The sequence below is a fragment of the Notolepis coatsorum genome (assembly GCF_963971535.1).
Source record: "Notolepis coatsorum genome assembly, chromosome: 19".
In the NCBI taxonomy this organism is placed as follows: domain Eukaryota; kingdom Metazoa; phylum Chordata; class Actinopteri; order Aulopiformes; family Paralepididae; genus Notolepis; species Notolepis coatsorum.
In genome coordinates, this window is record NC_140183.1 from 84,599,021 (window position 1) to 84,617,727 (window position 18,707).

Consider the following 18,707-nt stretch of genomic DNA (forward strand, 5'->3'; position numbering starts at 1 on the left):
CTTTGCCAACCTAGGATGGCTTAGAGTAGACGACAGAGTACAGCAACTTGCAATGGGCCTGGTCTACAAGATACACTATACGACCGGGGTGCCCATGTACATGTCAAAATACTTCCCAAAGGTCAGTGAATACCACAACCACTACACCAGAGGAAGCTCAACAAATCATGTTAAACCCAGATTCGGCTCAAACAAGGGACTAAACACGTTTCGCAATTATGCCACAACAATGTGGAACGCCCTACCCAAAGCTGTAAAGGAATGTGAATCCCTGCCCACATTCAAAACCGCTCTTAAAGAGCACCTACGGGAGGCTGCAATTCGAAACTGGCCACCGTAAATGCCCAAAACCCCCACCACCTCCTAATAGACAGTCTCCTCCCCACCGCATGTATATATTCCCTCCCCGCCGTATGTATATTTCCCTCCCACCCACCCACCCCCTCCTAATGTACAGTCCCCTCCCCATCATATGTATATACTCTGTCAGGATCTAGGGGTAACAGTACTGTATATTTGAATACCGCTTATGTCACAAATGTATCAGTACTAAATACCTATATGTCCCTATGCCATAAATGTCATGTATGTTGTGTATGTCATAAATGTCTATATGAATTGAAAATGGGGGACCCTGATGGAAACAAGACAAACGTCTTTCCCAGGTCTGCATCCCCTTAACAATTGTATGTATTGAGCCGGACTGTATTGTACCCATTCTGCAATCTGTTGAATAAAGTTTTCATTCATTCATAGATTTGGTCCAGTGGGTGAAACTGAAGTCAAACCAATACAATGATAAATACTGTTGCGCCCTCTGGTGCCACGATGTTGTTACAACAGCTGTGTCTACTGTTTACATCCGGTTTGGGTCTTCCTGTGAAAGAAACCAGCAAGCTAACATCTATTTACAGAAAGTTAGCATGCTATTCTAGGTATCCGTCTTGAAATATTGTCGGTGGTATTAGCTAGGTCGGTGAAATAGGTTTCTTGGGCAATGGAATAAACGTAGAGGTTTGTTCGCTGTACCATGGCATAGGATAGCTAACGTTATGTTGAAAAGTGTGTGGGGGGGGGGTACAGTATAGTAGCTAACGTCACAGCTAACGTTAACGAAGTTAACTGCATTTAGCTATTTGTTCTTTCTCTCTTTAACATTACATCTTGGTTAATTTATCTGCCGAGCTGACCACAGATTAATAATCAAAGTAAAATAACAAGTGTATCCTATATTCATCACCATTTTAGCCGAATCCACTAACTAGCTGGGTTCAGGGGTCGTGCAACAGAATGAACATCCTTCCCAAAAAGAGCTGGCATGTTCGGAACAAGGATAACGTGGAGCGCGTGCGGAAGGACGAGGCGCAGGCGGCAGAGGAGGAGCGCGAGGCCAAGCGGCGTGTGGAGCGCGCGGAGCAAGAGGCGAGTGGCTAGAATCGGAGACGTTTCCTGTGAATGTGTGATAATGATACATTTAGTTGCCACCTATGAGTTACTCATCATAATACTAACGCAGTTTACAGTGATTCAGCCACTGTGTCCATGACTCAAAATGATGCATTTCCTCCTACACAGCAAGTTCAAGTTATTTAATAGTTGTCATACAGAAGTACAGAATACTTTCATACAAAATGCTTCTTACTGTTACGCTCCAGAGACTGTGCTAGACAAGATAGTATCAAATAACATAATAACATAATATAGCATGAATTTAGAAGAAGAAAATGAGGTCACAGTGTTCGGTATAGACATATGTACAATGTTCTGAGTTACCATATAATATACAATACACAATACTATGCAGTGTACTAATGTACAGTACTATCTAGTGCAAAGCAGAAATGGGATGAGGTACAATTTTAGGTACAATTTACAGTAAGGTGTACGAGTTGTAGTGCAATCCTTCAGCCATAAATATAAAGTGTGGGGAGTGGGTGCTACAGTGTGTTTGTTTAAAGTGGGTGTGTGCTATAAAGTGTGTGGAGTGGGTGCTACAGTGTGTTTGTTTAAAGTGGGTGTGTGCGTGTGGATGTGTGTGCTATGTGCGTTTGGTGGTTGTTGTTGTGTAGTGTTCATTCATTGTTCGTTTAGCAGCCTGATGGCCTGGGGATAGAAGCTACTTCTGAGTCTTTCTGTGCTCGCCTTGAGACTCCTGTATCGCTTGCCTGACCGCAGCAGTTCGAAGAGGCAGTTGTTCGGGTGACTGGAGTCTTTAATGATTCTCTTAGCCTTGCCCTTGCAACGCTTGTAGTAAATGTTCTGGAGGGTGGGCCCGAGCCCCCCTCCAATTGTGCGTTCGGCTGAACGTGTCACTCTTTGTAGTCTGCTTTGGTCTTTTGCAGTGCTATTCCCAAACCAGGAGGTGATGTTGCCGGTCAAGATGCTCTCTATTGTACATGAGTAGAAGTTCTTAAGGATCTTCTAAGAATATCCATCAGCATTACGCGATCAGTTGCGTCTGTCAGTTTGTTGTGTGTGAGTGTGTGCAGCATATCTCTGGATAAAACATGCACATAGGCTGACAACAGCAGGCCAGGGACCTGAGAGATGAGTTGTTCCTTTATTAATCCTCTTGCGGAAATGCAGCAGGTGTCATAGCACAGGGGAGATAGAAATAGAAATAAGAATATATGGTAAAGAACAAGATAAATATGAAATAAAAATAAAGCTAAGGGTCTGATCTGCTGGTGAGACATATGTATAGTATTGTTAGTTTAGTTAGTTAGTATTGTATTTGAATGAATGAATGAAAACTATTTAACAGATTGCAGAATGGGTACAATACAGTACGGCTCAATACATACAATTGTTAAGGGGATGCAGACCAGAGAAAGACGTTTGTCTTGTTTCCATCAGGGTCCCCCATTTTGTGGTTGGATCCTTTGTGTTTTTTTTATTTTTTTTTTTATTTTAGATTTTGAAGATGTTGAGAATGTGCTTAGGCTAAGGTGTTTCTTATGTTTTTAATTGTTTTTTTGTTACTGTAATGTTGTATGTTGTGTGTTAGGACCCCAGGAAGAATAAGAACAAATAACATCCTCCCTATGCTTCCGATCACCCTTCCTATGCTTCCTATCACCATTCCTAAGCTTTCTAACATTCTTCCCACACTTCCTAACATGGTTCTTATTAGGGGTGTAACGATGCAACCTCACAACGCTTAAATTCTATTACTATTCTTCAGGCAATGATTCAATGCATCATGAAATCTCTTCATTTGACCACGATTCGATACATTTTCTATCAGTTAATTCCCCAAAAAATTTGAATACACAAATGTGGCTGGGGGAACTGTAGCCCCTTTCGTGACTTTCGGTTTGCAAGCCTGGGGCTTTTGTGACCGCAGTCACTTATTTATACGGGGCGATCATCCAGGAATCAAACAACCAAGCGTGATCGCGGGGCTCGGGGTGGGTCAAAAATATATCAGATCTGAATTTCAAAGATACCCAGCGTACAATATGGGTTTAACACAGCTTCACGATGGGTTCTGGAAGCTCGGAGTTGCTCATAAACATTTTAAATCATTTTTATAAAACGAGTGTACTCACAGAGCGAACCTTGGCAAAATGGCTGGTGCGTCCGGCAATCACTGCGCTCCCTATCGGTCCCTGTTGGTCATTACCTATAGGCCATTACAGGGTAGAATCTGCTGAGCGCGTCTCCTGTGTATTGTTGTAATGACCAACAGGGACCGATAGGGAGCGCAGTGATTGCCGGACGCACCAGCCATTTTGCCAAGGTTCGCTCTGTGAGTACACTCGTTTTATAAAAATGATTTAAAATGTTTATGAGCAACTCCGAGCTTCCAGAACCCATCGTGAAGCTGTGTTAAACCCATATTGTACGCTGGGTATGTTTTGAAATTCAGATCTGATATATTTTTGACCCACCCCGAGCCCCGCGATCACGCTTGGTTGTTTGATTCCTGGATGATCGCCCCGTATAAATAAGTGACTGCGGTCACAAAAGCCCCAGGCTTGCAAACCGAAAGTCACGAAAGGGGCTAGGGGAACTGATTCACTCAGCATGAATGGACTATAGGTCTATAGGTCAATAGAAACAATACAAAAAATATATATTTCTATTCTAATCGATTCTAACATTTTCAAATCGATGCAGTTGAATCGTCACATTAGGATCGATACATTTCGATGCATCGTTACACCTCTAGTTCTTATGCTTCCTATCACCCTTCCCGTGCTTCCTAACATCCTTCCTATCACCCTTTCTAACATCCTTCCTAAGCTTCCTATCAGGGCCCGAAATTAGAGCCCGCCACCCGCAGATTTTAGGTTTGGCGAGTGACGAGAGGTCTGTCCGCCACGTGGCGGGTAACAAAATAGTCGTGTAAAACCTAACAAAAGAAAGTTTCGAGAGGAGTGGAAGTTTGAAGATGGCTGTGTTTCAAGAGACTGGCTACAGTTTGATGCTGGGGCTGTAGTGATGAGTTGTTAACTTGTTCTGTGTGCCGCAAGTATGTCAAAAAGAAAAACAGAAACGACACGTTTGTCATTGTCGTGTTACTTCACAGTACAAATACGTGAGTCCTCTGCTGTGGTTGTGAGTATCCTTTATTAGCTTAACTCTGTAGCCACATCACACAGGTGTATCTCTCTCGCCCCTACCGTACCTGCCCCTTGACCCCGAGTACGGTGGCCTGTACACTCTGTCGTATAACGCACATACATTAACATAACACCACAGTCATCGGTAGTAAATCAATGAGATTGTGGACTCTGATGGGGACATGATTGAGGAGGTTTAAGTTAGGTTTACAAAACCTTCACATTTTATTATGTTCTGTTAAATCCTGCAAAGAGGGTAGAGTGAGGAGTCTGATGTTTAACATTAGGTTACAATTTAAGCTTAAGATTGACTTGACATGTATTGATTAACTCTTTGGACGCCAGATCCGAGGATAGTCAGGTTATCTCGCCGACCGTTCAGCGCCATACCCGAGTATAGTCAGGTTTTCATAGTTATTTCTTTTATTTAATATTTCCATTCATTACAGGCACACGGACTCAGGGTTAACATGGGGAATCATCCTGAGAATGCCAAAGTGCAATACCGGCCGCATCCACCCAGGTGGCAGTATCGAGCACCCTTTGAAACATTATATCTTAGGGCGGCCGGGTAGTGCAGCGGACTAAGCGTCTGTCTACCACCACAGAGACAGTGGGATCGAATCCAGCTGTGGTGCTTCCGGATTGGCCGACCGTCCATACTAACACAATTGGCTGTGTTAGCGGGTGGGAAACCCGGCGAGGGTGGGTCCGGGTCGTTGTAAACAGCGACTCCTACAGGTCGGTCAGGGCGCCTGCACAGTGAGGGAGGGAAATGGTGAAGGTAGTGTGACCTCCCACGCGTTACATTTCACCAATGAGAGTCCTCGCTGCCAGGTGAAAAGAGGCTGCTGGCTGTCTCCTATGTATCGGAGGAAGCATGTCATAGACTTCAGGGCTCCCTAGACCGACCAGTGGGGGGCACGTGCGCGCAACGACCAGGAAGGGGAGGGGGGAATTGGCATAACGACTAAAATTGGGATGGGAGGAAAATACAGAAAATAGGAGGAGAAAAAAGTGGATCAAACGAAACATTATATCTTGGCCTGTGCGTCGATCAAATGTCTCCGGGCGCACTTTTCTTTGTCGGGCAAGGTGGGCGGGTATCCCGATCGCATTGAGAAGCGTCAAATGCCTCCGATGCATCTGTTGTGGTGGATTATGTTGGCGACACGATGGACACCGGTACTTGGACTCGCAATCAGACAATTGGAATATTCTTTTTGGGGTACCTCCTAGTAAAGGTAAGGACTAAATTATATCAATCCTGCTTTGATTCAACCATGATTTGACCTCGATCGCAACATGTGTGTGTGTAACGTTACTCCACAACGTATGCCGTTGGTGACGATCAAAGCATAAAAAAATGACCCCCCCCCCCCCCTTTCATGCATTCATGATGAAACATAATACCTATTATGGGTCATTGACGGATAAGACTTTTCAATAGGCCAATTTTAAAATACAAAAAATAAGGATATATTTGGCCATTTTTCAAACATTTGGAATGTAGTGTATACATGCATTTATGCAAAAAAACAAATTAAGAGATTTTAATGTTTTTAAAGTTGAATTAACACTATGATCACCGGGGACGAGTTAAGACGTCATTCCTAGCCATGCTCATTCTGCTGAAGACGCCGTAACTCGTCTTTGATGTCAATATTTCAAAAATCTGTCATCGAAATCATATTTCCTTTCCGGAGCCCTGAGATGTACTGGTGAGCTCCACTCAACTGTCTAACGGTTCGAGAGCGCCATCTGGTGGCCGATCGGCCAAGAGGGAGGGGCGCGCCAAACAGGAAGTGCTCATCCATATGTGCTCCGGGCACTCGCGATCGGTAGCCGGACTCCATCTCAACACACTGGATGATCAATCGCTCGCCCTAACTCAATAAACAACGTTATTTGGACGTATATAGTATTATACAACCTGGAAATGGTTCATCAGGATCAACATCCCATAATCGAAAACGGTCTACTCCACGCTGATCGTCCAACGGCGCGAGGAACATACGGTAAGATTCAGCGTTATTTTCTAACGTATTCCATATAAACTGCTATGATGAACATATGACCCACTCTGGATGAATCATCTAACGCTGCCCACGGAATTATAAACGATCCCCCGCCCATCCGGTCATCATCAGATCATACGTAGATCATTCTAGAAGTACGTCCAGTTGAAATTTTTCATCTCGCACAGATTCCTACCAAACTGTATTTGATCATCAATATAATGCATTTAGGGCTATAAATCACGTTCTGAAGAAAGCTGCAGAAAACGATAAAAACGTACTTATACTTTAGACCATATTTTAGTATGAATATGTGAATGAAAAAGTTGGCCATAATAATGGCAATGTAGCAATAGAATTTAAAAAGTTATAGCCCTGCAAAGAAGGGGAACTTCTCCATAGACAAATAGAGCTGGCGAGGGATGGTAAATTATGAATTTAACCCATGGCGATTAAAGTGTTAATAGGACATGGCCTTAATAAGTCATTTGGGGCGACCGTAATTTATCTCAAAATTAATATATTTCCTTAACATTACTAATATTTTAACGGGTATCAGTAATTAAATATACATCTTAAGAAAGACAGGCTTGTGTGCCCTTACATTTTTTGTAAACCATGATTTCACAAGTTTATTCTATAATGGCAGTGTCTCCCTCGTAATGCAGTTACAATACCCATATATGCTCTAAATTTCTAAAACCCATAAAACTGATTTAAAATGTGTACAGATAGTATCCACTTAAGCATAGTATACCAGTGATTAATATTTGAGCCAAAACTGATGGATATTCTATTTTGAATTTAGTACAGTTATTGACAATCATTGGTTACCCCGCATGACAAATGGTCGCCCAAATGATGAGAGTAGTTAAAAGTCTATTTAAAATGTTACACAATGCAGTTCAGACAAAAGAAAACAGAATGTTTTTATTACAATCTTTTCAAGTGGTCAACAAAAATATTCTTCAATTCCTTCAAATATCACAAAAGTAAAACATGTTAACATGCGAGGGCCCACATGTGGGCCCTCTTGAGGAAGATTTTCCCACCTGCACTTTGGCGACCTCTACCGGCTCGGGTGTGCATATATTTTAATACAATATATATATCGAATTAAAGCCCTATTTGTTGCCTGTCGATAGCCATTTCAGGTGACACAATCCGTTCAGCAGTTCTCGAGTTACATGCCGATATGTGAGGTGTGCGCCGAAGTACACAGTGTTGTACAAATACAACACCGACTCCCGGGGCTCTAGCTCCGTCAATCATTTGGCACGGTAGGTTACAAGCTTCGTCAGGAACATTCAAATATCACAAATGTTAAAAACATTAAACATTCAAAAAGTTAAAGTGCAATACACATTACATGCTTCAGGAACTTGAACATTTCACAAATATCCATTTTCATGTCGTCATATCATCATTGGTTTTGTCAATGTATGAGAGCGAGAAGGTGGATTAAGTAGCATCACTTTTGTGATGGTAGTCACATTGGACAGGGATTAACAATTTAAGTCAATAATAAAAGGTAAACAGAGTTGTATGTATGGAATAAAAATTAAACACCAACACAGTTCTATAGTCAATAAACAATAACAACCAACATGGTTGCATGGATGAAATCAACGCTAAACAACTACAACACAGTTGTATCAGTTCCTTTTAGGGATGGCACGATACAACTTATTCATGTCCGATACTGATATCACAGCCTTGAGTATCTGCCAATACCGATACCCATCCGATACTCCCTTAAAAAACAAAAACATGTGTTTAACCTAGCCATCTATAAAAAAAAAGCCAAATCAAAAACTCCCCTAAAGGAAGAAATGCATACCACACATGACTCAGTTATGCAATAGTGCTGCTGCTTTTTATTTTGTTCAAATTATTTAGTTAATACGTTAATAAGACTACAGCGATTCCATGACGGCTTCCTGTCCTCACGTCTAAAACGTCTGTTTACCGGTACAATGTGTGGAGAGTTTCCAATCATTGGTAAACAAACATAGTGCTGAAAATATACACTTTGACTGCTGTTTTGATAGGGTTAGGGTCTTTACTCTTGGCGACATTTGAAAAAGAAACACAACATTGTACTTATTTGAGATAGCCGTGTCAGAGATAATGACTGTTTGGCAACATGAAGTGAGGCTAAGCGTCGGAAACCTACATTTTCAACAACCGAAAGGGGCTGGTCGTCCAGCACAATAAATGTGGTTATTTTCTCGGTTTTCTTCAGCTTTGCTTTGTTACTGTCTGCAGGGAGTTTCTCTCGCTTCTGAATGGTTTCCAGCTATGTTAGCTGCTGCGACAAAACTTTTCCTCTTGGCATTCGTTGCACATATGAACTCGGCATACTCCCTTTCCATGATTAATCTGCAAGTGTTGTGTGGTGTTGAAGTTTCCAGTGTTGCTGCCACCCCTAGAAATACTTGCGTCGCAGATATTACACTTGGCTGTGTCGTGTTATTCCACAAGTATACATGCGAGTCCTCTGTATTTGTTTGTGCGTGTCTTCATTCTGTTAGCTCCACCATACAGGTCCGTTATTATCCGCTCTTAGTCTACTCTGCCCTGTGTACCTGTCTGTGACCCCAGTACGGTGGCCTGTACTCTGTCGTATTAATGCACACACATTAGCATAACACCACAGGCTGTTTTGCCTTTCTCTTCTTTGAGCTTAAAATAACTCTACACAGCTGACATGATCGCGGCGTGCTGCTAACAAGTTGACTTACGCTTAGTTAATGCTAACGTTGTTGTCACGCTACTACTGTTCACGTGATGGCATGCTTTAAAGTTTACGGCCTGTATCGGATCTCCAATCTTGTGAATTTGGCCAGTATCGGACCAATACCGATACTGAGTATCGGATTGGTGCCATCCCTAGTTCCTTTTATATTATCTCATGGTAAACTGCAGGCATTTCAAATTGAGGTACATGTGCATGTTTTAACAAATCAGGCAACCTGAACACCTAGAATAAGAAGCACACCAAAAAACAAAAGACTGATATTTTTTACAAAGTTAAATGATTAATGTTCGGTTATGACATCATACGGTGGGTGACATCACGAATGTTCTAGAACGTTCGGTCATGACATCATACTGTGACATCACAAATGTTCCAGAACGTTCGATCATGACATCATACTGTGACGTCACAAATGTTCTAGAACGTTCAGTCATGACATCATACTGTGACATCACAAATGTTCTAGAATGTGCTATTATGACAAAAAGACGGTTCAATGACTTTATCTAAGGCTACGTTTAGACGAGCGTTTTGGGATGGAAGTCTGAACAGAAACCGCAAAAGTCGTCTTGCGGTTTCACTTTTAATTTTGCGTTTAGACGAGCGTTTTGGGGTGGAATTCTCCGTGCAGACTTGGCTGTAACGACGGAGCCCCGCTGTCACACGATTGGCGCATATGTCACATGACGTGCTGTGAAGACCCGCCCTACTCTGCCTCTGATTCGCAGACTGTGGATGGGGAATGTGATTGGACAAAAGCAGAGTCACTGACAGACATTGGGTCCAGTCACGCCGCGGGACAGATTCTTGTGTATTTAACCCTTTCACTGCCACACGACAGCCGGTTGCGTGATAGTAAAGGGTTAACCTTCTGTCGTGTGGCAGTGAAAGGGTTAAAAGTACTGCCAATGTAGCCTTCAGGTGATCGCCATGGATAGAATCAGACATGCTTTGTTTACACTTCTAGGCTACTGGCGGCGCTGGCGCATGCCTGTGATGTAAGCAGTACGCGTGACGAGAGCCGTGACAACCCTTTCGTCATCGTTTTATGCGGTTTGACAGTTTAGATGAGAGCGCAAAGGTTTAGCATTTCTAGGAATTCCACCCTGGAATGTAGTCTCACTTTTTTGCGGTTTCACCCCGTAAAAACGCAGTTTCCGTATAAACGAAAGGCACATCCGGAAAAATATTTTTGCGGATTCACCTGCTAGCGTTTCCGTCTAAACGGGGCCTAAATCCAATCAATATTCCTAATGCTGTGTCAATGTAAGGTTATAAAAATAAACATATAAACATTCATACAATACAATATAGCTTTGGCTCCTACAGTCAACATTCCCCAAAGATATATCAAACACGAAACAAACTTTGATCAGATTATAATGGAGATGTTGCACAGTGCAATCCACTGAACATTTATTGTTGAAATATGTCACTGTTGATCATGAGCTGGATATTATAACCTATGGTTTCAAGGGATGTTAAACCTACTGTAGAATCAAAGTAAATGTTAGTGATTCAAATCCTCATTTAGAGGTAGGGGATCCACCACAGCTTGCCCTGCTGCTCTTCTCTACTTCTACACCAGCCAGAACTGGTGGAGTGTTCTTCATGGATGGTGGTGTCAGGTCCAGCATCGCCTTTTCCATCTTTTTCCTTCTCCCTGTAACCTCTGGATGCAGCCTTCTCCCTCTCCGATAGCTCATCTGACTTCACATATGGAATCTTGCCCTGTTGTTTAACTTGTTTTCTTCTCTGGTAGCTGAAACAATGGTGTATAATGTGATACTGATTCTGGTGGGTTAAATTACATACAAACTTAAGTTCAAGATATTACAGAAAAGGTCATTCCTAATCCTACTAACATGACAGTTTGAAATACACCAGAGAAAAATATACTGCATGTTACCTACCTATAGTTTTTTTTACCTTCTCTTTTCCTGGCAAGATAGTCGGCTCTTGCTGTAGGGTCTGCATTGACCCGCTGTCTGTAGTGAGCAGTCTTCTGTTTGCTTGTTTGTGCCATCTAGAAAATAGGTTAAACTAGTTAAACATGACTAATACATGTACAATTACCTAAATGGAATGTCATGCTATACCGTTTAAAAAAAAATCTCGTAAGATTGTACAATACTAAAAAAGAAACGTTAATTCCTAAATAGGAATGAAAAATTACAGAAATGTTGAAAAATATATGTTAAAGTATACAAAGAGTTATGCTAAAACAAAGAACTTTATGTATATAAATCATGAATAAAATATAAATATACAGAAACTACAAATACAGGACATATATCTATCATCTAAAACACTCAGCAGTGGTTGCCCCACATGATACTCTGTCGCCCAGATGATGTTTTTAAGGTCAGTCAAATATTACAGGCTAACCATTAGCTACAGAAACCAAACTAGCTAGCTCTTACCACATGTCACTATCAAATTCATCATCAAAATATAGATTTTCAGATAAAACGTATTATTCACAGTTTTGGGGCGGTCGTCCCACAAGACATCCAAAAGTGGCAACTACATTACAGCAGTTAAAAAATAGATTTATTTGCCAATATGAAAGAGACTTCATACTAACCTGCTAGTTGTTTCTCTGGGTCCCTCACATGTGACTGGCTGATGCAACATCCTGTCCTTGAGGTGGTTTCAAAATAAAAGTCCCACAATTGTGTTTTCTTGATGGTCGCCCCAGATGATATTTCATAAAATTAACATATGCGGACAACATTCGTTTGTATATTATGATGGAAGTATATGTGCAAATGCTTCATAATTTTGTCAATGAATGCAAAACATGTTTGAAATTATGCCAAATAGGGCAAGGGAAATATTTAAATAGATTTAAAGTGATTTTAAGCCGGTTGTCCAAATAGAAGTCAATGCTGGACGGTCGCCCCACATGGACATTTGACACTTCAGATAGCAGAAAAATTACCAATAACTCAAATGTTTGGAGGAGTTAGAGTGGGTCTGTATATGGGGAAGGTATTAGAGATACATGTAATATTTTTATGAATTTTAATGTTTTTTTTAAGGTAAGAAATTCAGTGGGACAGAAAAAATAGGCGTCACGTCATTGACCCATACACATTTGATTTGGAAATAGTAGCGTGTCCAGGCGAGAAATGGCAACGCTTTTAGTGAAATTCACGTTTTGCTGCATATCGTCGTTTTCTGGGATTAGACACGATCACTCTAAAACTATACTTACATTCACCACGGTATAACACGCAAACGTATTGATGGAAAAATTCATTCTTTTTCACATATTGAACGATAGATACTTGATGTCAAATGGGCCATAGAATTGTATCCATAGCTATAATATAGAATATATATAGCCCTGCAAACACCGCCACTTATTCCTATCATTTAGAGCGTTGGCGTGGTAGGAACTAAGATGCTCTAGGCCTCCGGCACTCAAAGAGTTAAACAATCGTCAATCAATATATTAAAATAATTTGCTTAAAATTTTACTTTGGCCTCTTATTTAAGTGTGTATTCTTCAAAGGTAATACCTTATCTACTTAAATGTACTGACATTTTTTTTTATATATATGACACACAAATGTGTTTTTTTTGTCTGTAAGAAATATGCTTGGCGGGTAGATTTTTCCCATCTACCCGCCACTGGCCGGTGAGTCAAAAAGTTAATTTTGGGCCCTGCTTCCTATGCTCCCTAACATGCTTCCCATACTTCCTTATAACCCTTCTTATGCTTTCTAACATCATCCCTATGCTTCCCTCAGGATGATTAAAGTATTTATATTCTATTATATTCTAACATCCTTCCCATGCTTCCTAACATGCTTTCTACCACCCTTCCTATGCTTCCTAACATCCTTCCTAGGCTTCCTATTGGTCCAATTATATTGGTGAGTGGTCAGTGTGTTTGTTTGTGTGATTGTTAGCATTAGCATATAAGGAGAGTGGTCAGTGTTTTTTTGCATTTGTCTGTCTGTGTATCTGGCGTGCTGCCCAGTGGCGATTTGCGCTCCACTGAACACACCTTTCTAGATGCATTGTATATTGTTTGTGCTGCCTTGTTATATCCACTCTTTCTTGATTGAATAATAACATTGACAGCCTCTGTGTGTTTGTAGGTAGCCCTGAGACGGGATGGAAGGAAACTTGTTTCAGGGCTTAATAATAGTCTCTTTTTACACTAATACCTTTGCTCTCTGCTCCATTGCAGGCACGCACAGAGTATCTGAGACAGAAGTCCCGCGCTTCCCTCCAGCAGGCAGGAGAGAGGAGAGATGACAACGAGAGAATCGGTGGAAGCGGTGGGACCGGTGGGATCGGTGGAAGCGGTGGGATCGGTGGAAGCGGTGGGATCGGTGGGATCGGTGGAAGCGGTGGGATCGGTGGAAGCGGTGGAAGTGGAGTGTTGGAACATCTCAATTTGTTCCCTTTGGAGGAGGCGTCGGAGAAGAAGGGGAATGAGGAGTATCTCAAAGAGAAGAATGACGAGAAGGTGACGGTGCCGTCATCACTTGTCTCTTTAATTCCTCCCAAATTGGGGTGTTTTTATTTATTTATTTGTATTTATCTTTTATTTAACTAGGAAAATCCCATTAATAATCTCTTTTCCAATGGAGACCTGGTCAAGACGGGCAGCAGCATGAAAATAAACACATAGTTACAAACACAAAAGGAGACAAAAAAATAAAGAACTAATAATAATAGAAATAATATAGGTTTCCGGCAAAAATGGTCACCAATAAAGTCAATTTGACTTACCGTGGTGATGTGATGGTGTCTTCAATGTAACTGAATGTGTTTTCCATGTCTCCAGGAGAAGCAGGAGCGAGCCATTGGCTTGCTGGTGTCGCTGGGTCCCCAGCCAGGCGAGCCAACACCGTGGTACCTGAAGACTGGCAACGAGAAGAAGGAAGAGTTGAAAGAGAGAGAGTTGAAAGAGAAAGAAGGAGACCGAGGGAAGAGGAAAGGAATAAGCGAGGAGGAGAAGGAGAAGAGAGACCGCAGACTAAAGGATCTTTTGGACCCCTTGAAAGATATGAAGAAAGCACTGGCTATAAAGGACAGGAAGGAGCACAAGCACAAGAGGAAGGAGAGGTGGGGTAGAGGGGACAAGAGGAGCAGTGGAGAGAGGTGAGAAGAACACACTTGAGTTGATTCAGATCCACTCCTTTATTATCTACATTTTCCGCCATCAACTAAAAACGCACCTCTACAATCAATATCTGAAAAAACCTTCTTACTGTATTTTACTATTATGTTCTGTAGTGGCAAGTGGGTTAAATTCTCTGTAAGGAAATGCACATGATCGAACCACGGTCATTAAAAAAAAACAGTGTTTGAGTATCTTTGAATGCTTTACATTATGGAAATGGTATGGTATGGAAATATCAATAAATATAGTGGATATAAGTGAGGTGCATGCCAATAGGTGCACTGTCTTTAACAGTAAACAATGTGTGAACCTCCTCATGCTGGGTCATAGATTTGTATCCTGTCTTTTCTAGCTCTATGGAGATGCTGCGTGCAGAGCGTTTACAGAGAGAGGCGGAAGAGAAGAGGAGAGCGCAGGCTCTGCTGGACCAGAAGAACGGCAAGAAGAAGGATGGTGATCAAGGGAGGGAACCGGAGGAGAGGGAGCGGCCGTATAACAGTGCCTACTTTCCAGAACTGGCCCGCAAGCGTCAAAGGAAGGATCGGGATAGCTGGAGAGATGAGATCTTGAAGTCCTGAAGTCTGTCTATATAGCATTAGACTGTGAACTAAAGAGAGCTGGAGAGATGAGATCTTGAAGTTGAAGTCCATCTTCAGCAATAGACTCAACTCCTGAGATGTGGAAGATAATGATATGTTATAAAACACCACACAGATCAAAAGAATACTCAAAATCAGTGGTGCAGTGCTGGGCAACCGCGGTCAAACGGCGTTTGGGCTTCGAAGTGCGCGCATCCTATTATTATGCAAAGTCTAGGTGATAAGTGCCTAGACTTTGCATAATAATAGGATACCGTTTGGCCTCCGCCCATATTACGACTGCACCCCTGCTCAAAATCTTTGAATGTTTTTTTTGGAGAGGGGGGGGGGGGGGGGGGCAAAGCAATCATAATTCCCACAGGTTATAAGGTGGCAACTGTACCCTGTAGGTAGTGTATTGCTACTGTGCATGTAAATGGGAAATATGAACTATATTGATGTGTGATGTGAACCTATTGTCAAACACTTGATACCTCAATATGGAAGAGGGATAGCTAGACATGTATTGTGCAAAGCTTAGTAGTGATAATGTGAACATGGTCAAAGTCTTGATGCTACAGTACATTCATTTCAGGTTTGTTTTGAAAACTCAGTTGAGATAGTATAGGCTATATTTATCAAAGACTACATGTATTGAACAATCTTAGCTTCGGTGGAGGTAATCAAAGGTTTAGGCGCCTCTATGGTTATCTGACATATCCTTATGGAAAAGGTATCATGGTAGTATGGTCATTTCAGTTGTATCCTGGTATACCGGCCACTGTATAAATAATGTACTATGGTAAAAGTTATATATCACCATGGTACCATATTATAGAAAAATCAAGCTCACGGGACAATTTCCCACAACAATACACTTTTTTAATTAAATAATACCATGGTATAAACCATGATATCGATGGTATGGTATTTTCCATCATATTTTGGTCACTGCCATCATCTAGTAACCAAAAAAATAATTATGGAAATACCATGATGATACCTTTTCGTACGGCTATGGAAGCGGCCAAAGGGAAGGCGATAAAACTGATACATGTTTCAATGTTTATTTTATTGTGAAATAAATACTATGTCCCAAATGGTTATTCTTTTAATCAGATATTTGCTGAAACTTGAAACTAATTGCCCTTTTTTTTTTACCTAAGAAGTACATGCAATAGCCTCGATACGTAGTGTGAAGAAAAGTCCTTTGTTTAATCAATCATAGCTATAACATGCAGTTTGCAATTTAAAGCACCCGAGACAGTGGCGAGACAGGCGCACAATCCCGAATTATCGCATGATATAATGACAAGCGGACCATGATAATGCATGCTGTGTGTGTCTGACGTAGTTGGGTTTTTACGGGAGAAAATAGACTAGCCTTCACCACAGTGAGCCAGGGGGAAAACAGAAACATAACGGACCGTTAACATCGCGGGGAGCTGGCCTGTGTGTTGTTTTCATCACAGCTCTGGAGACCGCAAAATATAGCAGGAACGCAATGAGCACCGGGTTGGATCGCTTAGACGGGATGCACAATGGAGCGTCTCTCACACCGTGTTTAATTGCGGATTAGGGGGGGATCAAACGGAGGAGGGGACGCAGAGACCACAACAACAAGGAGACGCTCTTTATGAGTAGTGGAAGATAGCGGGGGACGGTAGACTGGAGAGGGCCAAAAGCATCGCTCGAATGGTTGTGCCGTGGTGGATACCGCGACGATGCGACGACACTGCTGGGTGATCGTGCTGGCGGGGATGATGTCGTACTTCAACCCAGAGAGAGCCCTTGGAGCCCCGCAGAGAGAGGGTGAGTGGTGTCGGTGGAACGCAATTATTCCAGTGATGCTGGAGAAAGGAGCGGGGAAGTGGGAGGGGGGGGATTTATGAGGTTATGAACAGGCCTACACGGGGAAATACTAGCCTATTACATGACTGGATCGCACTGCCAAAATAATGCGAAATATTGTAATGCACGGGTTAATTCAAATATTCAGCAGGGCGACCCAGGATGATAGGATTTTGGTCATAATATTGCTATTTAATAATGACATGTTGAGTAGCCTAATATTTAGACCTCAGGCCGTTCCGATGGTATTTAAAAGCAGCACAGATTAATAACGACTAAATCGTTAGTCAGTGCAAGCTATCATATTTATAATTAGCCTGTATATGCCAAGGAAGAAGGGAAACGATTCATATAGTAACGGCTGTTGGCATTTTTTTCAAAATTTGCTAATTTGGCATTGCTATATGTAATGTGTTCAGTCATTGTGTTGTTGGTGTGTTGTTTTGATGAGAGCTGTTGGCACCGGGGCCGCTGGAATAGGCCCTATGTGCTTATTTATATGCAGTGTCTGTCTGGACATATGTCTAGGGAAAGATGAAAGAATTGCCCCAGTAATTGCATCAATCTTAAAGCGTCTAAGTGAAGGTGTTGGTGTATATATTTGGTACCCTATGATACTCAAGCAGCAAATTATTAGAATGTTTCCATAGCATGCAGATCAGAAGGAGTCGGATATTAGCACACAAACTGATTCTGTCTGTTCTACATTTCTCCCGGGTAAAAACAGCCACAGGCTACTTTGTTAGAATAGGGCCTATACTGTACATACCTACAGTGTTCCCTAACAAAGGGTGGGTATGACTTGGTTATGAAGGTGGCTTTTATATGCTAAAAACACATCCCCCTTTACCTTTGTTGAGGTCACCTCACCTGGCCACCTTCCCAGTTCTGTGTGAAATGAGTATCTTTCTTATCCGTGTGTGTTTTATTGCACGCTTTGCCAAGAGAGAGAGAAGTGTGTCTTAGCCAAGGTGTTAATCAGTTAGTCCTATGCATTGATCTTACAGGGCAAACATCTCAGTCTTTTGTTAGATGTATAGTGGAATACTGATCCTATTCCCATAGCATGCTTATAGGCTACAATCAATTATATTTAAAAACAGATTTACATTTAGCCAATTTATTGAATGGAAACATTAGCCCAGTGAAGGAATGTAATATTTCATCTGTAGTGTAGTTGGGCCTGAGAGGATGGAGAATGTCTTGGGGTAATATGAACTTTGAAACGGTCGATCAGTTAGGTGATATTGTAATATTAATATTATATTATCATCACACAAACCATGTGTAGATTTGTAGTTCTCTGTCATTGAGAAATGCCATGGAGGCTAAGCATCCCCAGTGTGAGAGATGGACACAACTGTCACAATGACGTCATCATCACACTGATCTCAAATTGATCGTAAGTGATCCATGAGTAACATCGTCATTTTAAGGTTTTTGGCTTCAGGATTTTTTACATGTGTCCTATACATAATCACCAACGGGTATTTAACCACCCTACCCTACCGCTTCTCTTCTTTTACAGATGGTTCGTTCCTCACAATCAACCAAGTTGAGGTACAAATAAAGAACGCCCGACCCCTCCCTCTCTCACCTGAGTAGAACAACCTTCCTGATTTCAGTCGTTCTTTTCCAGTTTTCCAACCCCTCCCCGATTAGCGTTCCTCTTTACCCAAAACGACAACACCCTCCCCTGCTTCTCAAGCTGTGTGTTTCCGAATGCCATTTCTGATATTCCCCTTCTCCTCCTGCTCTTTCCTAACTGGAATGGTATACTTCTCC

The 18,707-nt window shown here is 41.8% G+C and overlaps 1 protein-coding gene across 2 annotated transcripts; it reads left to right on the forward strand.

Moving 5' to 3' along the window:
* Positions 1–877: 877 nt before the first annotated feature.
* Positions 878–15,374, forward strand: leng1 (leukocyte receptor cluster (LRC) member 1). 2 transcript variants are annotated; one of them, XM_084336186.1, is made up of 5 exons: positions 878–935; positions 1,276–1,422; positions 13,552–13,833; positions 14,155–14,471; positions 14,846–15,374. In XM_084336186.1, exons 2-5 carry the CDS (start codon positions 1,291–1,293, stop codon positions 15,069–15,071), a joined length of 957 nt encoding a protein of 318 aa, XP_084192312.1. In that variant the 5' UTR covers positions 878–935; positions 1,276–1,290; the 3' UTR covers positions 15,072–15,374. The 2 variants fall into 2 exon arrangements, with proteins under 2 accessions (XP_084192312.1, XP_084192311.1); XM_084336185.1 differs by having other exon boundaries at positions 894–1,014; positions 1,249–1,422.
* Positions 15,375–18,707: the final 3,333 nt, after the last annotated feature.